The sequence below is a fragment of the Urocampus carinirostris genome, chromosome 2, assembly GCF_059441175.1.
Source record: "Urocampus carinirostris isolate Australia breed hairy pipefish chromosome 2, RoL_Ucar_1.0, whole genome shotgun sequence".
Taxonomy (NCBI): Eukaryota; Metazoa; Chordata; class Actinopteri; order Syngnathiformes; family Syngnathidae; genus Urocampus; species Urocampus carinirostris.
Window position 1 is genome coordinate 18895971 of NC_142350.1, and position 27841 is coordinate 18923811.

Consider the following 27841-nt stretch of genomic DNA (forward strand, 5'->3'; position numbering starts at 1 on the left):
TTTGGTACATGTAAAACTGTTTATTGAACATAAATAAAGCAGGAGAAATGCAGGTAGAAAAATATGTAACAGGTTTGAAAGGCTTTTTTTACAACTATATACAGAGCGCAAAGCTGAGAACAGCACCTGGCCCCATTTCCCCAAATGGAGGGAAAACCAACATCAAAACCTTTTGTCACGTGAGAGAAGTTCGACAAAAAAATATCAGTGGTTGGCAACTAGAAAAATCAAGTCAAGGTAAGTAATTTATTATGGTTGTGTTAAATCTGGTAATAAAGGAGAACTACATACTAAAAAGAAATCCCCACTTTAAGTCTGCCATATGCTGGGGAAAGGATAAAACAATCTGTTTAACTCCATTTACATTTGTTCACATATACAAACGCAGAACTAATTTTGGGACAGTGCAAAAACATTGGAATTCTTGATAAAAGACACAAAGCTGCTGGATAAAAAGCAGCTTTTCTGAGACGATGTCTCAGTTAAGAAAATTGACCAACAAAATGTGTGGTGCTACAATAGAGGAAAAAAAAAAAAAGACTGCACCCAAGCAAGTAAATAAATAAAGGAAAAAAAGGGGGCACAGAATATGCTTAAAGATGCCTTGTGCACAACTACTGTATTTATTCAAGTATAACGCGCACCCGAATTCTTATTTAGAAATCGCTATACATCTTTCTCACATTATAGATCGCAAATATCGTGTTTTAATTTTACATGACCATGTTTGAGCAACGATTGTTCAGCAAACATATCTCATTTGCACAACATTGGATGCAACAGGATTCAAACCCAGACCACGACTGTGACCGTACCAGATCAAAATCCTAGACTTTGGTTATAAATTAGACCATTAGACGTTTTCATCATCACACTATCTGCCACAATTTACAATGTTTTTTTAAATTCATGCTTTTTTTAATTGAACATTGGATTTTTACAAAGAAAAATGCTATAAAACGGACAAACAACAACACAACGTTAACAAGTTTTAAGAAAACTGTCAGAAACAACATTACATTACAGAAAAGGTCTCGTCAGTAAGAGTAGCGAGAGAATGGCTGAACTCTTTCCCACAATGCAATGTTGTTTTAGCAGAGGTCCCTTGAGACTTCTAATCAAAAAATTGTGTTTAAAAAAAAACTGAGTAAGAATCGTGTAATGATGAGTCTAATGCAGTCGGAGTGTCAGTAGATTGCAGAGGCAGTACTGGTAGCGCACGGGAGAAGGATTCAGTGCTTTTCGGACACGTGGCCATCTAGCAATCAAATGCAGAACATCAGCGGTACAGGAGTACGCCATTGGACAGAAACATTGGCAATGAAAAAAAACCCAACAACTTGAATTGAGTTCCTCTAGACTTGGGATGCTCACTTTTTCAACATGTGAGCTAGTTACAAAATGACCATGTCAAGGTGATCTACAAAAAAAAAAAAAAGGCGTTTCAAGAGCTGTCTAGCATTCAAAAAAAGTATTACGATGAGTGTTCCAATTAAATGGTCAGAATATTTCTCTTCGCTTGAGAAAAAAAATCAAATAAATGTAATCAAAATAAAAAATACCAAATATAAAAGTTAAGACCATGCTTCAATTCAAGTCAGTTTCTTTTCAATGGCCAGTGCTTTCGTCCAATGATGCGCTTGCCTCAACTGCTCTGGTTCAGTTCGATTCATCGGAAAAGATGAAATACACCATACTCAAATTAGGAAAATACTTCATTTGGTGGTTAAAAATCCAAACCCCAACATACCCCTAATTAGCGGTATTTTGTCTTGAATTATTTGTCAGCAATAATGATGAACTACGACATCATCCATTTTAAGATGTTATATTTTATTAGTACTCTTACTCATTGAATACTTGTTACATCATCAGCAAAAAAATAAAATAAAAATAAAATAATTTTACTAAATTACGCCTTAAATCTACAAAATTTGGAGTTCTCCAATTTTCTACTTCTGATAAGCAGAAATGCTGCATGTAACTGCTTAAAAGTGGTGTGTCCCAACAAATACAATGGACTTCATACTTTCTCACCATCTCCCAGTATTACATCAGTGAGCCACTGGTAGATTGTGATTTACGCAATGAGCACCCCAGCAGCAGATAACTTGCCAATTCTCTTTTATTTTAGTTTAATTTAGTTTTACGTATAAAGCGTGCATTGAGAAAAATTTGGCAACATTCAGTTGCACAAATAAGACATTTTAAATGCTGTACTTTTCAAATAATGTAGACAGAATCCTCTAACTCTTCAAAAATAATTGTGACTTGCTGATTTTGTAAGTAGTGCTCTTGCTTAAATATGAGCACCACCGGTCTACTGCATTTCCCTGTTTATCACTAGCCCTTGAAGTCAGTAGTTATGGAGCGATCCAGGTTCGATTCCCATTAGATCCTGAACAACTCATCCATCGTTGCCTAAATATAGTAGTATACTTCCTCGACTTTTGACTTCTTATTACTAAAAATGCAGGTTATACCCGAGTAAATACCGTATGTTCATAGTCTGGGATTGACACATGCCTCCATTTGCCAAAATTCTGCTCAACTTCATACCTGGAGCGCTAGTTCAGGAAGCGGCGGCAGCGGCGGGTTCCGCAGTTGCAGCGCAGCTTGCTTTCGTCGTCCTCGATGGGAAACTTGTAGTCGTAGGTAAGTTCCTCGCCGCGGTAGATTTTGCGCAGCGCGAATATGACGATGTGCTTGCGGCCGTCCACGTTGATGACGCGCGAGTAGCAGTTAGGCTCACACGAGTGGTTGATGAAACGTGCCGCGTTGCCCTGCATGGTGGCGTCCACCACGTCAAAGTCATCGATGCGGAACATGTAGCAGCCGATGCCCTGGTAGGCGGGAAACAAAAATAGAAATGTCTTCTTCCTGATAAGTCTTGAATCGGGGATCGTACGCCTCTTTATGGCCAAATTCAAGCAATTTCAAAGCCAATTTTCCAGTTTCTCCAGTACCATTCAAGAGGAAATCTGGTGTGAATCATGTATTTTGCAGAGCCATGAATATATCTGCGACACACAGATGCAAATTTTAATCTTGTGTGTGAATGTATCGAGACAATTTATAGATATATATTAGTGGGTGTGAACAATGTGTGTAAATAAATATTTTTGAGACAAATCTCTCGCCATGTTAAGTTAAAATTAAGGTAGGATTTAGCTTACATTTTCAATTGCAGGAAGGTCAGTTATTACTTTTAGGGTTTGTAAACCTTTTTCATGGCCAAATTCAAGAAGTTTTTAAAGACTTTCCAATTTCTCCAGTACCCAAAAAAGAAGAACTCCGGTGTAAATCATGTATTTCGCAGCGCCACAAAAAAATCGCGGATATATTCATTTTTGAGACGAGATAGGTTACATTTTCAGTTGTAGTTTTTCCAATTACAATTTACCACTGAAATTGGAGGAAAAAAAATGTAAGTAATTGTCAATGGAGATTTTACAGAATCCCAGTGGAGGAGAAACAAAGAGGATGTGCTGAATGCAATAAAGCGAAAAGATTGCCTTGTTTTTTTGCATGGCCCATAATTGATTCGTAATCTTTGCATTAATACACATTTCATAGTGCCCTGTTTAAGTGTAGTATGCACCTGTCCTTTTGGGTGTGACCCGTAGGGGGCAATGACGCTTCATAGGACAATGCCACACAAACTATGGGTCAGCTGCACTTAATAAAAAGGTAAGAAGAAATTCAATGGCAAAGCAAAGCCACCAGAGAGCATAATTTTTACGCTGACTTGAGAAAACGTGGCAAAAATTTCAAGCATTTGAAAGCACTTTTCAATCCATAAAAACACAACATAAAAATTCAAGCATTTTCAAGGATTTCAAGCACCTGTATAAACCCTGTCTTATGTAGTGTGTATCCCTTAACCACAAGGGTGGTAGGGGTACCATTTCCTGTATTTTTTGGGGCAAGTTCAGCCTGATGGCATCCATCCCCCTCCAGGCCACTTTTATGTATTACCAGTTAATTATATAAATCTCTTTAAATGCCAATTAAATGTTTTTTTTGGGGGATGTGCGCAAGGGTCCTAAGGCTTCGACTTTGGCTCACTCACTTTGCTGTCATAATACTTCTCCCGCTTGTCAGTCAGCACTGAACGGATGACTGTGCCGGCGTACTCTATGACCATTTCTCCCACTTCAATGTTCCTCTTGCAGAAAAGCCCTCGGCCGTGAATGAGAGACCTGCGTGAATGGAATTATTGGTTCATGTTTAGCGATTCCATGTGACACAATACATTCATCTATTCTTCCATCACCTGTAAACACCGACTGCTTCTTTGGAGGTTTTTTCCAGGTGTCGGAATCTCATTGCCATGGGAAGATCGCTGCTGGTGGCGCGCCTATAGGGGGCAAGTTAAATGGCCATGTGACAATTGTGCCTTTTTTGGGCTTCTTCTGCCGTTTCCTTGTTACTCATTAACTGACCTGGACGATTTAAGAGGGAAGTCATCGTCCTCCTCGTCATAAGCGGTGACAGAATTAGGGAGCTTTCGGTGCTGAGACGCCAGGAAGTCAAACATGTCGAACGTCGCTTTCCTGATCACATCGAGAGAAAACTTCAGTTTACAATACGTACAATTGATAACCAAAACTGCAACGTATACTAATATGTTTGATGGTAACTAAGTTATCATACACTTAAGCTTTCCAGTAAGGGAAAAAAAGGTAATTTACTTTCATACTCATTCCCGGTTTGCTCACGAATAACTATTTTCCAGTCCACAGATTGTCTATCAGGCAAAAAAAATAAAAATAAAATAAAAGTATTTTGCCTCCGACTTTCAATCACTATTCAGCTGATTTCCAATCCTCAATAAAACCTCATCGACTACAACTAGCATGCACTGTGACAGAGTTAAAGTGGATTACATCATATAATGTGCAATTTTGAAAAGTCAAACATTTGTCAAAGTATAAGAGGGTGGGAAAGACCATCAGCGCATCAAGGGCAGCAAAGAGTGAGAAAACAAGTCCTCCATACTAGAAGAGGACGACGAGGTGAGCGGAGAAGATGAGGTAAAATTTTGGACTATTTGATAAAGTTTCAGGAGCGAGCAGAGAGAGTGGGAAAGGTGAGATGGCACAACATTCATTTGGACAGGTAACTTAAAATTATATCAGTATCAGAAATTATTTTCCCCCCATTTTATTAACACTCCACTTATTGAAACATAAATATTTTGTTTGTTTGTTGTACATGATTCAATTGTTTGTTTGTTTGTACATGATTCAGATTGAATCGTTTCTTGTACATGATTCAATTGTTTGTTTGTTTGTACATGATTCAAATTGAATCGTTTCTCCGGCGCCGTCACGAATGGCAGCCACTCCAGCAGCTCCCGTGTTATTTTCGATTGTTCTCAGTTATTTTCGATTGTTCTCAGCTTAGGGATGCTGCTGGAAAAGTGAATTTCCCTTCGGGGATGAATAAAGTATCTATCTATCTATCTATCTAACTAATGGCTATTTTAATAGTAGACTCATCACCAATTATCAAACGATTAGTTGAATCATCAGATTATAATTTAGCATGAAATTGCAAATGATAACACAAGAAAGAAAAAAAAACTTTAGTTAAAATACTCTAGATTTAAATTTTAAAAAATGCACTAAAAACAATTAGGCACTGTGCTTGCTCAGTAGAGATATAGGCCCCAAAAAATAAACCTCTGTCCATTTTTAGGGACAGGCAAATAATAAATTGAAATCCAAGTAATTTTGTTCGATCTTGTAAACAGTATAACAGTCAATACAAGAAATCTCATGTCCATTTTGTGAAGTTCATTCAATAGTCCACAGCAAAGTACTAAACAATTCTCAACAGTTTGAAATGAAACAGTTTTAACAACTGGCTTCAGACTGCATGTATTTCATTTCAAATACGTTCGTCGGGCACAATCTGGCATCACGCTGAAACTCTTCCAGCAAAATACACGTGTATAAGATGAAAAATGCATGTCATCAAAAGCATATTGGCTTGAACGTCACCTAAACCCTAGAGGCGAGTCAGACTCAGTTTCAAACTTTCCGACGTGCTTTTTAATAGTTTGTGCGTCACCGATCCAAGTTCTCCAAAATTTAAAAAGTTTTGTTATGCGTAGTTGACATGCTTGTACATCTTTTCAATGAGTTCAAGCACGTTTTAAGGACTTTCAAAGACAATTTTTCAATGTCTCTCGTACCATCAAAAGAAAAAAAATCCAGTGCATATGTTTTTTGCAGATCCACAAATATATCCGCAATCTTCACTTGTGTTTTTCAGATGCAATAATATATCCACGATTGACATATGCAAATGTTAGTTTTGCGTGTGGATTTTTAGATCTTTAGTGAAGTCCAAATATTTTTTTGTGACAAATCTCACCCCATATAGGTGTTGGGTAAATATGACTAATGTGTAGCTTACATTTTCAATTGCGGGAAGTTTTTCCCGTTGCAACTTTCCACTGGGAAACGTGACTCTAATTTGTGGCATTATCCATAATTGGTTCATAATCCTTACACTAAATACACATTTCATCATTTCATAGTGCCCTGTGAAGGTGTTACTTGTACCAAACAGCACAAGAATTTTTTTTTATCTCTGTTAAACTTTTCAAATGACTAAGAAGAGTTTAACATCCTATTGGGAAAAGTTGGATCTTTATTTTTGCATACTTTACATTATGCTGTCTAAGGATTTGTTTCATGTTTTAGCCATTGTCCGTATTTTCCCCTTTCTACCCATTTTTCATTAAAACTGAGTCCTTCAGGACTCTTGGTCTGATGCACCTGCCCTCTTGGGTGCGATGATGCTTCACATGACAACACCATACAAACTCATGCCAGGTGCCGTTGTTAGGGAAGAAGATGCTATGAAAATGCGAAGCCAGCAGAGCAGTGTTAGCCATTTTTAAGTAACTTGTTGTAATGCGTGGTCAATTGAGTCAGACTGCTAAGAAACATGGTAACAATTTCAAGCATCTCAGTCGAAACTGAAGCATTTTTCAATCCTTGGAAAATATCAAAATGAAAGCATTTAAGGTTTTCAAGAAAACGTACAAACCCTGAATTGAGAGAGAGCGAGAGAGACACTATTGAGTCTGTGTGATTCTCAGCAGATATTAGATGCATGAAGAGATAACTCAATGTTGCAGAAACAGGTCTGGCGACAAGAGTCCGCCATGAATTGCATAGTCAAGTCAAGTCAAGTCATTTTTATTTGTATAGCCCTAAATCACGAAGAGTCTCAAAGGGCTTCACAGATTGTTACACTATATTACACAAACTATTTTCAACCGACAAGAGGAGTAGGTTATTCGTATGCAATGGAGTAGAAGTGAGTTTTAAGTTTAGATTTAAACATTTCCACTGAGGTTATTATTTCTATTATCGATTTTTGTCGACTAAGTGTTGCAGCCCTACCGGACATGGACTTCTCCACGAGCACATCCACTGGGGTTGATGGGCAGTTCCTGTTCAACGTCGCTGCAGCGGTGAAAACGGAAGCGGTGGCTCTTGCAGTCGGCAGCACCTCGCAGTTGCTCGAGGAGGAAGATGACTGCGTCGTGCACCACGCCAAGCACCCGGGGACCACTCATGCCGCCCGAAGGAAGCAGCCCGAGGCGGAAGGCAGCGCGCGCTTCTTGGACACCATCCATCACAGCACGCCAAGCAACTAGTCAGAGGACACAATTGAGATATTAACTCATTCAACGCCAGATGTAATTTTGCGTTATGGGATTCAGCGAAATTGCTTCTGAAAACATACTTTTATGTTAAGGCACTGAATGAGATAAGTGTAGAAATTCTTGCAATACAAATTCCAGGTCTGAAAGTTGTGGCGTGATCACAAGGCTAAAACCACATTATTTCGTACCCTCCATGCTGTTTGCTTTGACGCTAAAGCCGTCATCACTGGTGATTTCAAAACGCAGATGAGGCTGGTTTATGTAGCTCCTTTTTCTGTATTTCGGCAAAGGTGGCTCATCCTCAGAACTACAACCTAACAAAATTAATTATCGTCAATTTGCACCATTTAAATAGACAATTAAACATAATTTTAGTGGTATATAAACCTGCAAGGGGACCCCATTCTGACAAGTCTGCGTGACGTGCGCTGATCCACTTGTGTAATGCAGCCCGAATGCTCGCATTCTCCTCGTCAGGCATTCTAACCATGAAAGACACAGTAAGTAGAGAGTAGATGTACAATTAATGAAATAAAGACTTTTTAAACGATAATCTTGCCTTGGGGACATTGGCAGCGATGGTGCCGTAATTCTCAAATTCTCCTTGTCCACATCTGGAATATCTTGTTCAGGCCTTTTTATTTTCGCACCTCTGTGGAAGGATAGAGGTCATGCAATTTCAGCGCCCAAAATCTTTGATCATACGATATTGGGCATAATAAACCCTTAAGCCTTTCGCAGCCATTACACAAACAGGAAATTATTCATTGATCTCACCTCTCCTTGCTTTTAAGGAACCGTCGCCGCCCAAAGTTAATTCTCTGATGGACTGGTGGACTCCCTAGGTCGGAAACACTTTCATCGGGGCTTTTCTGGAGCCTGAAACATTGATGCAAACAGAATTCTCATACAACAAATCGAAAGTTACAAATGTAACTGCTGTTCTACGAGTGTCGTACAGCCGCCAGACGCGGTGCTTCAAGCCAGAATGTCACCTTCGCGCACGCGTGGTTTGAGAAATACAAACCCATATTAGTCAATCCACACCTGTCACATTAAGAATGTCTATTAATTCCCATTTCATTAGAGGTGAGCCACCATAAGAATCTTCTCGCGGGAACACGAGGATTCAGTGGCAAGATGCTATGGCGGCCCTACAGGACTCATAGACCCGTAGTTACATTCGTAACTTTTGTTCTATGTCCTCCCTACAGACCGCTAGAGGCGGTGCTCCAAGCAAGGAATGATAAAAACAAGTCATGAGGAACTTCAGAAAAAAACCTCAGTGAGAAGCCTCGGCTGGACAAAAGGTCACACTTGCCAACCCGAAGGGGAGCAAAGGCAAGCTGCAATGGCGGCAGGCAAGCAAACCCTACAAAGCCTTTTAGAAGGGCGAAAAAAGCACGAAGCTTCAACATAAATCAAAAACCTAAAACCATTAGGACCGACGAAAACACAGATTCCTTCAAGCGCGTGGTAGCAGTATGCACCCGCCATACAAGAAGATAAGAAGGTGGCTCGCCTGTTAACAGAAGGGAATATATAGACCTTCCTAATGGGACAAGTGCGACGGAGTGACTAATTTTGTTATGAATTTCTCAAATAGCGAATGCAGCAAGAAGAAAATCCATGCTTGAGTTGCCGCCTCTTGAGGTCAGTAGGGACGAAATAAAACTTAATTTTGGGGGCATCTGTGGCAACATGCGTTCTGTAAAAGATCCTGCAATTCCAGTTTTGTGTGGGATTACCAACTACAAATCTAATTAGGAGTAGATTTTGTCACGGATATGATTCTTTTCTGTAGCGATAAATTACTTGAGAATAAATATAGAAAGATGCTGATGATATTTAGTTTACAATTGACTTTTGTGGGTCTGTGTAAATCACTTGCGTCAGATTACAATCTTTGTTGGGTGCTTTATTGTAGTACACTCATAAGCAGTGGTTTTGAACTGGTCTGACTTTAGGACGCAACATTGCTCGCTAATTACAAATTACGACCCAAATCAAAAAAACATTTCCACTACTTAAAACTAATTGAATAAAAGGAATGTGCAGTTTAAACCCGAATTTGAAGAATGTATTTACATTTTAAACTATGATTTCAAGTAATCATATTCCCTTCAATGGTCAGCTAGCACCATTTGAAATGAAATCCAAAGCGCTTCCTTCATGTCAGTGCCTTAGTCTTCAAGATAATGAAACTACTGCCTTTACTTAACATGTGTAAGCAAACTTAAGTCTTTTTATGTAGTGTGGAATGACAGGAGTCAACTCGCATTTGCTGGAAATTATCGCCATCTGCTGTTAAGGCCGGGCAGCTCAGTGGTTAGCGCTTGTGCGGCACAGTTCATGTCATGGGAACCTGTCGTGGGTTCAAATCCAGCTCCAGACTTTCTGTGCGGAGTTTGTATGTTCTCCCCGTGCTTGCGTGGGTTTCCTCCGGGCACTCCGGTTTCCTCCCACATTCCAAAAACATGCATTTCAGGTGAATTGGCCGGTCCAAATTGTCCCTAGGTGTGAATGAGCGAATGAGTTGTCTGTCCCCGTGTGCCCTGCGACTGGCTGGCAACCAGTTCAGGGTGTCCCCTGCCCGAAGATGGCTGGGATGGGCTCCAGCCCCCCCGCGACCCTAATGAGGATAAGCGGTACGGCTAATGAGATGAGATGAATGAGATGAGATCTGCTGTTAAGGCCTACGACCCACTAAGCACAGATCCGCGACCCACTGGTTCAGTAACACTGCTCTAAAGTATATTCATACAAAACATGGGACTGACCTGGTCCTTTGGTCTACAAGTTCACTTGGGGGTTCCATCAAAATGTCCATCTTCCCCTTCCTTCTTTGAGCCATGACAGTTGGAAGCTTGACACGCACTTTAGGTAGCGGTGCACGAGTTTTTTGAACGCGGCGAGTTGGGAAACTTGGGGACTCAACAGATCCACCAGAGTACCGACCGGACTGCTGCTCCTGAAATTGAGACACTGTCCCAGGTTTGTCACTTGCATATGGACTGCCACTCAGGATAAGTGGTTTTGTCCTTATGGTCTCATGCTGGGATTCCATAGCTCTGGAAATAATTGCCTGTGCCGTTTCGGCTTCTGAAAAAATAGAGGCAGGATTGCGTTGCACGGTGACGGCCGGAGGTGGGCTTGTTATGTGTTTTATGGGAACCACCCTGTAAATGACTTTGTTAGTGATTGCCGGCATGTGGGGGGCGTTGGCAGGGTGTAAGTTGGTGGTCTGGGCACTGGTGCAAGGCTTAACAGTGACCCGAGGGATGGGCCGTTTCAAGGCGTTGCCTTTGTGAAGCATCTTGGCAATTTGGCTTATTTTGCTATACGTAGGTGAGTTGGTGTTAAGCGTTTGAAATGTGTTTGTATTAGAGTTTTTCAGCAAGATTTGACCATCTTTGTTCACAAGGAGAACCTGGGGTGTCGATGGAGGGTTCAGCGGGCCGCTGGCAGCAATAGCCGGTGTAGTAATCACCATTTGGCTCTGCTGCTCTGCCACAACTGGCTTGTCCAAACGGATGGCGATAGTTTTGCCTCGCATGACAGCAGGTTGGGCATTTAAAGTATTTATCCCGTTGAAGAGAACGGGCGAGGTGACGGCACAATGGACGCCGGCTGTTACGGGTGCTGAATTGATTACGTGAGCAGACTTGGCAGGCAACAGCACCTTGATTTTCGGCTGCAATGGCTGCTGCTTCTGAGGCAACATTGGTTCTACTTCAGGAGTGTGGCGTACCTTTCTGACAATAATTCTTTTTAATGGTGAAATGATTTTGGGCTCAGGAGAATAGTCTGGGTCATTCACATCATCTTGGAAACCTTCAGCAGAGTCTGACGATGCGTTCTCACGGTCATCAGTTCGGTTAGTATTCACAACCACCAAACCAGTGGCTTTAGTTGCAACAGAACTGATTGGGTCTTCTCCAATAACGTTGTTAACGGATGTATGACCGTCTAAAAGCACTTCCTCACTTTGCACCATATCAAAAGCATCAAGGAAAACAGGGTCCAACTTCTCTTCTGCTAAGCTGCCAGTGACACTTGCACTTTGTTCTGTATTGTGAATAGACTCCAACCTCTTGAGAGCAACAGTCAGCTGCCTTGAGGAAGAGTTGACATCTGTGTGAGTTTCAGCATTGCCACATGTCACATCATCGCCCTCAAAGCTGTGATCGCTCTCCGAGCCGTCATCTGCACCGTCCAACTGCGAAATGGACGGTGTTGGGGGCGCCGTTGCAGTCTGCGCTTCTGCAGTAGGTTCGCACACAAGAGTTCGGCGAAGTGCAACATTATGGTCTTCATCTTCTGACTCTGTCCCTGGCATTTCTTCTTCCAGGCGGCTGCTATCGGTCAGCAGGGTCTCATCAAAGTCTAGTTTGGAGTTTAGCACGGACGCCACAGCAACTTCGGTGTCTGTGTCAAACAGCTCCAAATGACCTGTGTTTTCAGGGGCAAGCGAGATCCCGTTCGTCGTCGCAACAGCCGCATCCTCCGCCTCAGAAGACGCCAAAAAGTCTTGGGGAACCTCGACTGATACAGGAGTGGTGATTTTGAACGTGTGCCTTTCCCTCTGGGAACCGTGACGAGGTGATAACCCAGCAGAGATGGAGCGAGGTGGGGAGCCCCAGTTAGGCGAGAGTGAGTTCTGTCTTGAAAGAGGAGAGGTCGGGCCAAAGCTTGAAGACCTCGGAGGGGAACTGAAAAGACCACAGCGGGGGTGGATGGGGCCGCTTTCTGTCGGCGAGGAGCTGCATTGGCTCCTGGACGGCAGTCTACGACGGCGGCTGCCGTCTTCCAAGTCCCGTAGAGTAACGATTTGACGTGATTTAGAAGACGCTGAACCTAAAATGACAAATTTGGACACTGATCAAATTTTTCAAACTTGTCTAGTTATGTGAATATATGTGCCTTCAGAAAACCATTGCTACTAAAGATATACATTTAAATATATATTTGTCTTGAAAATGTGCCATTTTGCCAGTGCTTCGTCGTATACCTGGAGATGGAAGGGGTCGAAAAGATCCACCAGCAGGCCTCCTGGTCTGTGAGTAGTTGTGGTGTTTGGACCCTGGTGAAGTGTGCAACTTGGCATTGGGTGATGGCGTAGCAGAAGAAAGTGGGCTGGATGAGGTGCTTAAAGTGTCCAAGTTCTCCACATCTTGTGAAAAATGTTAAACATTCAGTCAAATTAAAGACGTCCAAAAGTCTTAGTGCAAGTTAAAATGTAATAGCACCTCTGTGAAGGTTGGGGCTGTGGACGATAGTTTGATTCTCCTCTTGATCATACTTCATGAGGAGCTCCTGTTCTTCTCCAGGTAGAGGGCTGTTCACTTCGGTCACCTTACAGGTGTACTTGCAGCGTTTACGAGGATCTACAGTGCTCCAGTATAACCGGGAACACCTGTTATATTTTTTTAAGTATTAGTATCACATGTAAATTACCAACCTAAATTGTTTTGGATCACGTTTTGCTTACTGGTATCCAACAGGATATAACATCCTCCCATTTGATGAGATTTCTGACAGCACACCCAGTTTCTGGATTTGCAGAGACCCTAACACCAACAGAAATATCACTGTTATTGTAGCAGAGACTTTGCAGTAAGCTGCAACTAAATAATCAAACATTCGTACCGATTGTCATATTAATGGCTTCTGGTTCGAGGCCTGTGAGGAACTTCCTCTTGAGTGAGATCCCTTCAAAGTCAACATAGACTCGCCGTGGAACTTCAAAGCCTACTTCTGACACAGTCTGAAGAAAATGGATGAGCAGTCATTAAATAAAAATATAGTAAGATCAACAAAAAATATTTACCTCTGCACAGACAAGATCTTTGTGCTTGTAGCAGTACACCTTTCGGTCCTGCTGGAACACACAATTCTGGGCTCGTGCACACATAAAGTGGAAGTTACTCTGACAGGTAGAGAGGCAGCAACCCACTGTCGCTCCTGACAGCCCACAACGGTCACAACGCTGACAAATACAAAACAATACAATGTAATTATCACAACAAAAATATCTCAGTCTGGAACAGCCGATAAATCGCATACCAGGTGACGCCCCCTGTAGACTGCTGTGTGCACATGATGTAGGGCACCCTTGTTCTCATAAACTTCAGCAGACCAAATACAACAGTTAATGTGGGCCCACTCATTCTGGCCCAAGTACAACAGTCGTCCTCCACCCTGTTGAAATTAAGGGATGCTGTTCATAAAGATGTTATTAGTGTGTAATAATGCAAAAGAAACGGTTCACTTACTCTGGGAATGGAATCACCATATTGCTGGCAGAAAGCACATTGACGGCAATCTTTTGGGGCTTCCACATCTTTCTCTTTGCCTGTATAGATGACATAAATCTTAGCTACCATTGTACTTTTTGAGCTTCTGTGTAAATCAGAAAAAAAATATCCAACATTTACTGAGCGTTACTGTGCAAACAACTACGGTACAACGACTTTCATACCATTCTCTGCCAGCGTCCCTCTACTCTCCCTAGGCTGATATATTCGCTCTGTCCACTGCGCATAGCTGTGCTCCTTTGAAGGTGGAATTACTGCTTCAGGGAGCACGCCACTGCTGAACAAATGCATGTTAGCAGATTGTGCATGAGCAACAATTGTGGACTATATGAGAACAATAATAAAAAATAAAAACTGACCTTGGAGGGTCCACAGAGAATAATTTAAATTTATTTTTGTGGTGGTCAGGGAGCCAACTGAATACTTGCACCATCAACTGTTGGAACACAAAATAACAATTTCAAAGGCGATTAGGACAACTTGAAATCGTTTTAAATTGCGTCTTTGACGGTGTCAAGTTTACCTTGGCATAGCATTCCCTGGCCTGAATGGTGGGCTTTTCATCTTCTTCAACCTTGAGGCCTTTTGTCATCACAGAGATTACATCTGCATGGAATTCTTTCTGCATGTGTAAAAGAGCAAGAGGCTTAAATTTAGGATACACATTCCCAATTATTAGCAATATTTCAATGTTGGGCCAATACTCACAATGGATGTGTAATTGCCTGTTTTTAACTTCTTGTCTATGGCTTGCAGATCACAGACTGGTGTCTGTTCACCAATCAACTCTTTGTTCGAATCTTGACACTGAAGCAAACGACTATTTTTAGTAAAAGCAACAAATATGTCAACCTTCAACGTTGCATCATAGGTACCAATTGACAGAGAGAAAGCTGCTGAGTTTCGCTAGAGGCAAGGAGGGCGGCCAGCACCTCCTGCAGGCCAAGAAGTAGTTGGGTATGGAGACGCTCCTTCAAGCTTACATCCTCGCCCAATTGCTGACGGCAGTGGGAGCAGATGAAAACTCCGTCATTGGGTCGACTCGCCAGCAGTCCAATAAGCTCATCTGCAATTTAAATTAAACCACAACACATGGGCAAGGGTATGAGAAAATACAACAGCGTGCTATTTTTGCACTATTTACCTGAGAGGCCTTCGCAGCTGTGATGTATCCAGTGGTTACATTTGAAACACTGAATCATCTGCATTCGCTGGCTCTCGTCATCGTCGTAAGACTTTTTGCAAACTGTGCAGTAAAGACCTGCGTACACACCATATCATGCCAGGGTCAAGAAATATGAAAATGTTATTCGTCCGTTTTAGTCAACAATAACTTTTATATCAATTGACAGGTTTTCTTGTCTACAGTCCGTCATTCATCAGCAATGTTAGCAGACCTTGGAAACATCAAATGACAAACCTTTTTCGTGAAGAATAGTGCAGTCAGGGCAGAAGTTCTCCGCATGATTCCAGGCCACGTCCCATGACTTGCCAGGCGTCACTCCGCAGCTTTTGCAGCGAATGCACGTCATGCAGAGCTTTGAAAAAGCAAACACCATTGTTAAACAAAATAACAACCAATCCTAAAAGGAATTATTAAATCTTTACTATAAAAATAAAAAGATTACCCAGGGTAAGGTGCAGTTCATTGGCTTTGGATAGGTTGGTCCCAAGCAGGAAGGATGGTAGGAGGTTTGGCATCCCTTGCATTGCAACACGGGCTACAGAGAAAATAAAAATAATTAACTAAGTTAATATCAAGGATCATCACTTTAAATATCAAACCATTGGCGAATCACAGTACAAGCTAAAAGTGGTTTGGCTTTCGCACCTTTGACAGCTTGCTTCTGCGCCCACACACGTGGCAGAACTTGCAGCGTCGACAGCACCAGTTCTCCTTGTTCTCCCCTTTGGGTCTCTCCTCTGCTGAGAGGCAAAAGTTGTGGAAGGGCTCGCAGCATATTTGACAGTAGATCATCTGCAGAAGAAGAGGAGTGGTAAATTCACTAACCCTTGAATTAGACAGGTCTATTTCATGGCGCTTGTTTACCTCATGTTGCCCTTTGCTGGCGCACAGAAGACAAACAGGCTGAGGTGTGGTGGGGACAGATGTAAGGACACTGAGACCACCCATTAACCACACATTCTGAATGGCGCAATCCTCCTGAAGGGCATAGGGGAAGTTATAGAATGATAACTAATTAGCACTGATTTCATATACAAACAAATTTATAATTCATTTCCAAAATGCCTCAAAGTTCGATTACTTTTACTTTGCCATCTTAATCATTTGCACAACTCCCCCGTGACAATTAGTGGAAAAAGAAAATGACAGATTCATACATCCGTGCCCACCTTAAAATCAACGCGGATCTTTGACTTGTCAGGTAACGAGCCCTTCTGGGGGAATCCATTAGGGAAACCCACGGGGGCGCTGACTGATGAGCCCTCAGCAGCATTCTGGGAAGGAAGGACACAGTGTGGGTCAGTTCCAGGCGCCGTTTGCTGCCCCACACCTTCTTGTCCATCTTGGGCATCATCCTGGTCACCAACTGCTCTGTCCACCTGGAGTTCTTTGTCAGTCAAAGCATGAAGGGGCCGCAGCTGTGACAATTGTGACAATGTTTCCCCTTGAAAACGCAATGTGGTCGCAACCTCTGTCAGAGCAGAGGGCGACATGGACATTGGACACTCTTTGGGTGGTGACGAGGCATTTTTTCGCCTATGTATAGTGGCATGCACCACAGACTGGGGCAAAGGGTGGAGTCGCAACACAAGGACACGTGATGGTGGCTGAACTTTGGGCTTCTGGGTTTCAGACGGTGGACGTTTTATGAGCTGTGGAGTTACAACATGCAGTGCGTGCGGCTCAATTGGCTGTGCTACAGGCAGCGGATTCAATTCAGATTGTTTTAAGTAAAAATCCAGGTGTTGGGCTGAATGCAGGTGAGGTTCAGGGAGGCGGTACAAGTGTACTCTGAGCTCCCGCATCAGTTTAGGCAAAGAGCTTCCAGATGGGCCGGGACAGGGGAACGTATCACGTGGCGCCGTCTCTTCAGTGTTCTGCGATTCCTGCGAAGGAGGGGACTGCCTAAGCCAACCAGCCAAACAGGTTCCAAAAGCTACACTTGCATAGAGGCGCATGCAACGGAGGCGGAAGACAAAGGACGGAGCCCTGTCGTAGGGGCATTATGTTAAGCAATGTGAGTAAGGCAAGGAGAAAAACTTGCAGAGGTGTATAAAGAGAGGCATGCTTATGTCCACATATTTATAAGCCAAGTCCGCTGGTTTTTGCTTAATAGTATACTTTACAATTTAAATGTGCCCTATCAAAAAAACAACAAAAACTATGGTTAATGGTTAATCTATTCACTCAAACCAAAAATAAAAAAGTGGAATAGCCGTAGATAAAATCTTTTGCTAAAAATAACAGCTCAAACTACTTGAGCAGGGGAAAACAAATCTTAAACGTGAGCCTTTAGTGTATGTAACCCATAGCCATGCTGTATAAAAAAATCTATTTGGTTAACTGAGCTACAGAAAATGTAAAACGGAAAATATTATAGTTAATAACTGTACAAATTACATTTCAGAAAAGTGAAATAGAGGCAGAAAAACGAAGCAAGCAAAGCTAAATGTTGACAATGTTGATGAAATACCCTTACATTGTGTAATTGGTGAACAAAAGAGAATGGCCTTGAAAGAAAATTACTTGGAAGTAGTTTTAAGACAGGAAAATTTTAAGCTTTTGAAAGGAATGAATAAAAAAGAAAAACTTGAATATTACAGATTTCCAAATAGTTAACCCAAAGAGTTTAAAAGAAGCACACACTACGAATGACAATTTACAGGCATTACCTTGTAGGCTCTTGGTCTATTTCCTTTGGAAAATGGCCGTCGCTGCCTCACCACCTCTGGAGGGTCTTCACAAACGGATGGATCAAGTGCAAGATCTTTAAAAAAGAACAACAAAACACACCTAAGAGGAAAAAGTCTTGTTTGTGAGTGTTCGAGTACTGAACGGCCATTTACCTTTCTTTGTGTTGATTCTTTTCTCCTTTAACTTTTGCCTCACTTTGTCGGTCTCAGTCTCCTCATCTGACTCGGACTTGAGAAGGTTGCTGAAGCAGCGTGGTGTGATGTTCCGCAAGGACTGCTTGCGAATTTTGGTCGGAGCCAACGGGAACTTTTTGCTTGCCTCCACAGCATGCCAGTTGCCATCTTTGGTGTTTGACACAGATGCCGAAAATCGCCTCGCCCGGACTGAAAAAACATGAGGTGGTGGAAGCTTAATGACATTTAAAATTGCACTTGTTGCCAGACAATGAATCATGGTTTGAACAAGAAATACCTTTTAATAACTTGACAATGCGCTCCGTCTTTGTTGCCTCAATTCGGTCGCACCGCCTGTGTCTGATAACAATTAGCACCAATTTTTATTCATCAGCTTTAGGCTAATTAAATGTACCATATTTTCTGAACTCTAAGGCCTTCCAGAAAATAAGGCACACTCCCAAAGAATAGTCAAATATGATAATTACTCATCTATAAGGCGAACAGAATTTAAATCACAGTAAAAAAAAGGAGAAAAAGTATCGTTTTTGTGCATTAAATGTGTGAATGGTAAATGGTCTACAGTTACATAGCGCTTTTCAAGTCGCAGTACACCTCCCAAAGGGCTCTACTTACCCATTCAAAGACACTGGGATTTAACTCAGAGGAACAGGGAATCGAACCTGCGATCTGTCAGTCCCAAGACATGCACTCTACCTCCTGAGCTATAACTGATGACAATTGCATGTGATTTTATTATTGAGCCACAAGAATAATGTAAGACATTAAACTGGTGCATGGTACAGAAAAGGTCGGGTAACTGAAGAGAAAGACTCGTAGGAAATAATTAAGTTATCCTGAAAGATATAAACGCATTGCTGTCTGTCCAAATGTTTGTTACTTTTACAAAGCTTAGTTTGAGTTGAGAAACCGTGAAACAATATTTTATACTGATTTTTGATCATTGTTTTCTTAATTTGTCTAACAAATCTGATTCCGTGACTAAAAATAATGTGATAAGACCCAACAACTTTTCTTTTGTCGACTATACCCGGCACCCTCTTCCCAGAGGTCTGAATATGATTCCTGTTGCATTGATTCATCATCCATGTCCAAAGCTGCCAGGTGGTTAGAATTTGGTGCTGTCACTGTTACTATCCGGTTCGATCCACGTTGCCACCATTGTTATGCAATTTTGGTCAGTTTTAATCGTTATGGCCTATTTTGTCCGTCCGCGTCAAAGGTGCGACAGATTATAAGGTGCACAATTTAATTTCTTGAGGTGCCTTCTAGTCAAGAAAATACGGTATATGTATTTTTTTAAAGCATAACAACTGCATACAGATTTACTTCTACAGTCACACTTGCTCACATGCAACACTGTCGCTTGGTGTTGGGCCCGCCGAACTTGGGTTTGTCTTGGCAGTGCAAGCACATGCCGCAGTCATCGTCAACCAGGCATCCTTTGCACTGGCCGCAGCGCCGCGAGCGGACGCCGCCCGGCCTGTAGCGGCTCAAGAAGCTGCGTTTTCTGAACTTGCGGCCGCGTCGCCTTCCGCGTCTCCGCTGCGCCGGCTCTTGCGCGTGTTCCTGAGAGATCGGGCACTCATCTCCGCTTGCGACGGACACCTTTTCATCATAATAGTCGTCATCTGCGACATCTGCGAGAGGAGGTGAATGGGAGCAGAAGAGTGCGTTTCACACATCTAAAAAGGCATTAAAGGCAACAATTCTTTGTTATTGTGTAGCCACATTTTGAAAATGGCAATAAAAAAAATGGGCTTGAATACCATTTTAACAAAAACAACAGAAGTAGCTGGGTAGAAATATTTGGAATCGCCTAAAAACTACATCTGTTCCACCACAACATTTTAGAGACAGCGACTATCAATAAACCTACCACCCTCACAAATAAAGACATCCATATCCATAATGAATGCTTATTGTTGAAACAATAAAGCAAAGCAGGAAAGCAATACTTTGCTTCTATGACACAGAGAACAAAATACCCATTTGTTTTCTATAACAAACATACACACACACACACACACACACACACACACGAGTAGGTGTACACTGCATAATCAAAAGTCACACTTCTTTGGAGGTACTCTATATTTCTTCAGATCAAGTTCTATCATGCCATTCATGCAGGTGATTAAAAAAGAAACTACGACTACCTATGTTAAAATTTTACGATTATTCATTTTGGATAAGGCAAGCTATCTTTTCTCACACAACACAGGCCAACTTTTGTGTGTTTGTTTTTGGTTCATATTAACTGATGGGAACATAACTCACTAGAATTTAAACTTAAGTGACATCTAATCAATGTTGCGATGTGCCCAAGGTGCTATAGTGTAATCACAAGACAATGAGTTTTTTCCAAGGTTTTATATTTCCACGTTTCTGTTTTTAATCCCCTTTGTTATTTCAGTGATGGAGCGTTTGCCGACACAAAATTGTCAAAGTTTGAGTTTTGACGACCCCGGCCAATCAGAGGCATGTTTCAATGAAACTAGCCATTAAAAGCGAAGCAAAGTTTGCAAGCAGCACGCTATGCTACACAACACAACCCTAACATAGCTCCCCAGAGGAGGGCGCTGTTTTCTTATGGTAAAGGATGCCAGTATAATTACGTACTCTCAAAAACAAAAATTTGCACAGAAAATGCGCATTTCTTTTAAAATTAATGAAATGAATTTTAAAAAGAGCAATTAGTGATAAAGATCAGTCTTGCATGGAGCTTTTCCGGTTTGTTTTTCTTCAAAATCGTGGAGCCCTAGTGATGTGCACTCAATGTATGGATGAGCCCAAGCCTCCTTAAAGTGGCGTGAGACTGTCCCCCTATGTGTGCTTCAGGGCAGCGAGTCTAACGGTCAAACAGCACTTTCTCACCTCATACAGAGTGATGGCCGATCGACCAGTGTTGGGTAAAGCTTTCCAACAGCAGTGGCTAATCTGTGTGTGAAAAAAGATATTTTTGCTGGCAAATAATTGACTTACAAGGCACTGTTTGTCTTTTTGGGGGTGGTGAATTGAAGGGGTTCATTTTGTGGTGGGGTGGGATGGGTCTATGCTTTGCTTTCACTACAAGTGCATCGGATGTTCTAACGTTGCCATCCCCACTGCCTTCTTATTTGGCTTGGTTTGAAAACAAACAAAAAAGGTCTTCTACATGTCTTACGCAAGTGAGGATAAAAAAAGTGCTCTAGAGATGCACTTTTTTGGGTAGTGTGCAAATAAAGATTGCCGTGTGTAAGGCACATACCTTCTATGGTAGGGGAAAAGGTGATCCCCTCCCTCTCATGCAGCGGTAGAGCACTGAGCCGTGGAATGTCATCGGGAAACATCGCTCGCGGCTGGCCAAGGGCAACCGCTGCCGCCCGACACACATGCTTGATCCTGGGACCACCCAGAGGCTGCTCCTGTCAACAAAACTCATTGTCAACGCAACCAAAGTGTTTAAAAAACATATTACTTGTTGTCATTTTTGCGCGATTATTTCAATTGCTTGATAGCGCTTTATATCTCCAAATACCTTTTAGATTAAAAAATATTAATTATTTGTGCAAAATGTGTTCACTACAAAAAGTCCTTACATGCTTCTCTTACCTGAGGACTAAGTTTTGAAGGGCGGTTGATTCTCCTTTTTCGACGCCCACTCACTACCAGGTCACTGGAGCTCAACTGCTAATATCCAAGTCGTGTTAATTACGATATCTATCAAGTGTTAATGCACTGGTGATAAACAATTCAATACTAACCTGCGACATCTTGTACTGCTTCTGCTGGTCAATCTTGATGAGCTGCACTTTGGCTTTCTTTAGCAGGTGTAGCATTCTCTTGTTGGCTCCACTCAGCCCCACGGTCCGGTGTCCGGGAACACCCACCTCGGGTGCCGGGGCAACGGGGCAAGCCTCGCCGCTTCCCATGGGGTCTGCGTGAACGTGAAACAGATGCTTCACTGTACTGCTCTTCTTACGTCTTTAGTTGACATTTCTAATTTAAATAAACTTTTCTTGGAACCAGAATATTTGCCATGCACAACAATGACAACAATGTCACAAACAGAAAAGAGCAGTGCCTACCATTCCTTTTGGCATCATCCATTGATGTTTGCAAAGCCATCTTTCCGTCGACCACAGCGAGCTTCCTCACTACTCCGGGCGTGTCCATCTCCTCCATAGTCAGTTTGGACCTACGTCGCCGCTTCTTCTTAACGGGCTCACTCAAATCCTTCGGACATGCACCACTGCTGGCATCATCCGCGCGCACAGCATACTGCCCTCTCTTTTTCTCTGCTAGCTTCAAAGTGAGCCTTTTGAGTTTCTTGTAGAAGTCCATGTGACCGGTGGCATGGATAGGTCTTGAATGGAGCTTTTCCGGCATGGTTGGCTTTGCAGCGACGCCAATTGCGGGCGTGGTGGCCCTATCCAACTTTGCTTGGTCGACAGACTCTTGAGAGGATGTGCTGCTTTTCTCATCCTCTTTGGCTTGAGCCTTAAGCCATGAGGACAGGTGGCCTTTGGGGAAAGGCACTATGGCCTCGTCCAAGAACCTTTTGGGTGTCTTGATGACGCGAGACGAGCGTGCGGTGGTCACGGTGAAATTAGCTTTGGTAGCGGTAGACGAGACATTTTTAGCTCCTTTCTTGCGGCCAAATATGACTTTGTGCTCAGAAACCAGTAGAGGAGACATACCCTCCAGGGGCATAGCTGCCTCAGGCCAGCTATGGGCCCCGGCGGCCTCTGCACCCACCTCCGGGGAGGCAGCCACGTCTTTCACAATCTTTTTCCTTTGTCCGCGTGGAAGGGATTCCGCTGAAAGCCTGCCACGCTTAACAGGCTTCTGCAGCATTGTTGCACCTGGCATTTTGACCTTAAGTGTGTTCACCTGCCTTAAGTTGTCGACCGTTTCAACTTTTTCAGTTCTCCCTGCTTCGCTCAAGCCAGTCTGCCCTTTGGCGTGCATCCATTTTTGTTTCGATCTCCGACGTATAATCCTGCCTTTTAGCCCTTCGTCCTCTTTGGAGCTTTGGGGTGAACCGGTGTCCTTTAGGCCATCTCCCTCATTTCCTTCTGTGCATTCCTGTGATACAATTTTGCTATTCGGCACAGCTTTGGAGGTCTTGGGTATTATTTTCCCTATGAAAGGTTTAGTTGATGGGGGTGGCTTTACATCTTTAGGATACTGAGACGCTTTGGGGGTCTTCGGTTCTGTTTTTTTTTTTGCTTTTTTGGCTGAACGAGGGGAAATTGCACCAAAACCAGCAAAATCTTCCTCCTAAAAAACAAGGTTGGAGCATTCAAGATTGATATTGAATTTTCAAACTGCAAAGAGCATTGCACAGTGAAAACAGCATCCTAATCTTTTTTTGTCTAAACACCAAGTAGTAATTCAAGCAGGAACCAATTTTTCTGACGTTAGTGAGGGCTTTTGGTAGTTTTTTTTAATACCGCAGCATGTTTGATGATTAATTGGGACAATCAAGTTACCGTATTTTCCGCACTATAAGGCGCACCTAAAAGTCTTAATTTTTTTCAAAAGCTGACCATGCGCCTTATAATACAGTGCGCCTTATATATGGCTCAATATTAAATTCGCAAGGTCTTGCAACTTACGCAACAGCCGTCGACTCGATTTTCCCCCAAAGCCGAAGTCGTTCGCGGCGTATGCTGGGATTTATATACCGGCGTTTCATTGGCTAACCAATGTGTCAATCATCATTTGAATCGATCGCTATTGGCCAAAGTTATTCGGAGCCTCGGATTGGCTAGAGGGCCAAAACAAACCCTGCAATTGGCCGAAAAAGATGTGTCAATCATCCGTTAAATCGATCGCTATTGGCTGAAGTTATTCGGAGCCTTGGATACGCTAGAGGGCCAAACCAAACCCTGCAATTGGCCGAAAAAGATGTGTCAATCATCCGTTAAATCGATCGCTATTGGCTGAAGTTATTCGGAGCCTCGGATACGCTAGAGGGCCAAAACAAACCCTGCAATTGGCCGAAAAAGATGACTGAATAGCAAGCTTGCTTAACTACGCCATAAAGAAACATGTTTCATTAGTCTGTATTTGTAAATATTTTACTCTCCTGGATTTACTTCACTCACGGTTGTAAGAAGACCATGATTGCGTATCATTATTGAACGTGAGAATTTAGGTGAGTTATGCGGCTTTATATTTTCCCGGTATCTTGTTTTAGAACGATCTTGATGTTGCTGTGATGAGTTGGGTGAATTCAACTCAATTCCAAGTGTTTATTGTCATATGCACAGTAAAGTTGCGAGCGAAAAAGAAAATAGAAACTAAGGAATGGTTGGCATTTCTTGAATTCCAAGACTTTAACCTTCCGAATGATATTTGAAACGACCCATTTAAGTGACATCGTACGGACACCGCATCCGCACGTGCCTACGACACGCATTTGCTTCTTTCCAAGCTTTGTGAATGTTAAGGGGGTAATCAGTTTGACTGAATCATCTGACTGTTTTGTCGACGTTCCCATTGTAGTGCCTTATAATCCGGTGCGCCTTATCTATGGAAGATATAGGACCAAAAACTATTTTTTGGGGGTGCGCCCTATAACCCGGTGCGCCCTATAGTGCGGAAAATACGGTACTTCCCAATCTCTTTTTACCCGATAGGGGGAAAGGAAATGAATGAAATGACTGACTTGGGCACTAGTGCTGGGATTTGATGAAACAAGGGACTTGAAAAGACTTTGAAAGGATCATGTTTTAGTCGCCAAAGTTTGTCATCTCTTTGTGATGAATTAGGGATAGTCTTTTGAGGTAAATCACACGATTGACTTTAATGTGCTTGATGGTAATGATAAATATTGTGGCAATAAAATAGCCCCTAGACCGATCATTTACATTATATAGCAAATCATTGAAAAAGCCAAATTTGTTCATTTGTTATTTTCTATCACCTTCTGTTGGGAAGTTTATTACCAAGCCTGTATTTGAAATAAGAATTGCTTTTGCTACAAAGACAGTAAAAGCCCACATTAATCCCTAACCTCACATTCGCTTATTTTGCTTTACTTTTATCAGTGTCTATTTTTTGGAACATTAATAAAATGCTATTTATTTTAGATGTTATATTGGGTATTTTTGTATTCTATATCTCTTATTTTATGGTACTTTTTAACATGACGATACTGCTGGAAATGTGAATTTCCTTACGGGGATGAATAAAGTATCTATACAGCATGGACCTAAAGTGAAGTATCAAATAAATGAAAAGGCTTTCAAGATTAATCCCTTTGATATAAATCTTGTGGGTGGCTTAGAGGTAATTGTACAAAGGGAAAAGGCAAATCTGTCTCCTGTACAACAGAGTAGAAAATGTGTACAAAAACAATCTTTAATACTACTGGGATGATTAAAAAAATGCATCATAGCAGTAGTGGAATAACTCTTGCAGCTATTAATATTTTCCAAATAAATCGCAAGATTTGCATGCTTGAGTCTGGAGCCTTCGCTCTGAAAACGCTGGTCTGGTTGTGAAGAGTCAAGAAGACCACTTATTTGACCTGACCACTATTTGACCCCTCTGGTAGGCATTGCGGGTTCCTTCAAACAAGGTCAAACAGACTAAGAGACAGTTTTTCTCCAAGTCAAGTTTATTTGTATAGCCCTTAATCACAAAGAGTATCAAAGGGCTGCAGAGATCAAAGACTATTGTAAACTACAGACTTGTGACACCATCCCCTCATCTAGAACCTACAGGAGGGTAAATAATAGAATAGAAGAAGAATAGAATTTACTTTTATTGCCATTCTTTGTAACAATGCACACAGAACGAAATGTCGATACACCTGACCCGTACAATTGAACTGTAGCGAGCCGAATGCAGCCACAGCCATTTTAGTCATTAGGTGACCAAACCCCCCAATTCCAACCCTTAATGCTGAGCGCCAAGCAGGGAGGCAATGAGTACCAATTTTGTAAGTCTTAGGTATGACTCGGCCGAGGCTTGAACCAGCGACCTCACAGTCTCAGAGCGGGCGCCCTACCATCTAGGCTACTGAGCTGGTAGATACACAAATTATCAACATAAAATATAGGTTATTCATATGCTATAGAGTAGAAGTGTGTTTTAGGCTTAGATTTAAACATTTCCACTGTGGTTGCTGATCGAATCTCAGGGGGGGAAGCATTCCACAGCACCGGGGCCCGGATGAAGAACGCTCTCGAACCTGCGGATCTCTTCTTGACTCTTCACAAGCAGACCAGCGTTTTCAGAGCGAAGGCTCCAGACCCAAGCATGCAAATCTTGCGATTTATTTGGAAAATATTAATAGCTGCAAGAGTTATTCCACTACTGCTATGATGCATTTTTTTTAATCATCCCAGTAGTATTAAGTTTGACAAAGACTGTTGTATTATTATTCTTGAGGGAGAAGGATGAGCCTGATTGTTGCACTGTGCATGCATTCAAGGCATTGAAACATGCACTACGACCGGATATACAGCATCATCTAGAACCTGCTGCTTTGGTCAAAATCTTCAAACAGGAAGCCATCACTTAGACATTCCTGTTATTACCTGTATTTCATGTTGAGGATTTCTGTGTACTGTCAGTCTTGCGACATCTATTGCAGCCTGGTCATCCTGGAAGGAGAATGACCTCACGTGCGGGACGCATGCTGAGGTTTTTGAGTTTTTCCTGGCCCTTCTTAAGGTTTCAAATCAGGTGATGTGTAATGGTAGTCTGTGCGACCTTTTGAGACTATTGAGATTAGGGGCTATAAAAGTAAACATGACTATTCAGTAAAGTGTAGAAATACACGATCCTTAATCCGAACGTCCAACAAATGCCCTTACAGCTTTTCGTCCTGTTTGGTCAGGTGACAGTAGCAACGTGGAAATAATGATGATCGGCTTGCCACTATGACGTTTTCCCTACGAAAACAAGGGGGAAAACGGCGAATTCTAAACGAATTGTCTACGTTCTGCTATTTTAATTCAGCATAGTTAAAGTCGACTGCGCGGTGCTCGTTTCCAATAGGGGACACCGAAGGTTTCCGCCAAGTGGCATGAGATGGTGTCCGAAGCATTTTCTAAACACAGCGATTTTGTTTCGAACGGACTCATTAAACCCCACACAAGCATTGGAACTGAGGGTTAGTAGCCGAAGCTGAAGCTAAAGCTACTATGCCCGCTAAGAAACCAAAGGGGTTTCCACATCCTTTGAAATTCTAAACAAGTGCACCCAAGCGCCATTTCTCTGACTGAATAGAACATTTGCTTGTTAGGCCGGGAACTCACCTCTTCGCTTGACTCGAAACCCGCTTCCCTCCGCCGCCCGTGCTTCTCGGCCGCCCCGAGTAAGTGCAGCAAGGCCGGGTCATCGCTTAACGCGAGGCCGATGTTGACGGGCCTGGGCCCCGGTTCGGACGAATCGTCCGACGAAGTCAGCAGCCTTCCGCGTTTCACACGCTTGCCCAGCCGCAGCCGACCGACGCGGCTCGCGCACGGTCGTCCCGGGAAGCGGGCTCTGGCGATTGTCTGCGCGGATAAGGCCGAAGCAGCGTTGGGGGACGACGACAATCCGCCTCCCGACGCCGCCATTTTTGAGCACGACGACACCGGAGAGGAGGAGGAAGAAGACGGCGGATACGAACACGAAGAAGCAAGATGGACCTGGACCGCTCACGTTCAGAAGGCGCCAGATAGCGAAGGGGAACAAGTGCATCATGGGAAAAAACAACTCCTTGCCTATTTGTTTGTTTTGTTTGCTTGCACGATTTTTGTTTATTACTATTTTT

At 42.5% G+C, this 27841-nt stretch overlaps 1 protein-coding gene across 7 annotated transcripts; it reads right to left on the reverse strand.

Annotated features, from left to right (window-relative positions):
• Positions 1–27769, reverse strand: kmt2ba (lysine (K)-specific methyltransferase 2Ba). 7 transcript variants are annotated; one of them, XM_088329227.1, is made up of 38 exons: positions 27342–27769; positions 22152–23346; positions 21828–22000; positions 21676–21753; positions 21332–21488; positions 19433–19721; positions 18359–18420; positions 18040–18270; positions 17866–17960; positions 16363–17079; positions 16058–16171; positions 15839–15985; positions 15636–15728; positions 15428–15545; positions 15152–15268; positions 14883–15073; positions 14716–14814; positions 14531–14629; positions 14367–14443; positions 14172–14284; positions 13966–14045; positions 13757–13891; positions 13521–13679; positions 13340–13457; positions 13182–13260; positions 12940–13106; positions 12702–12863; positions 10471–12547; positions 8468–8569; positions 8250–8342; positions 8078–8172; positions 7879–8004; positions 7425–7677; positions 4446–4556; positions 4277–4360; positions 4073–4202; positions 2560–2843; positions 1–1258 (listed from the first exon to the last, which is right to left on the reverse strand). In XM_088329227.1, exons 1-37 carry the CDS (start codon positions 27642–27644, stop codon positions 2568–2570), a joined length of 8715 nt encoding a protein of 2904 aa, XP_088185353.1. In that variant the 5' UTR covers positions 27645–27769; the 3' UTR covers positions 1–1258; positions 2560–2567. The 7 variants fall into 7 exon arrangements, with proteins under 7 accessions (XP_088185353.1, XP_088185358.1, XP_088185356.1 ...); XM_088329232.1 differs by having other exon boundaries at positions 1–2843; positions 14172–14281; positions 16363–16467; positions 21676–21750; XM_088329230.1 differs by having other exon boundaries at positions 1–2843; positions 14172–14281; positions 21676–21750.
• Between the last annotated feature and the right edge of the window lie 72 nt (positions 27770–27841).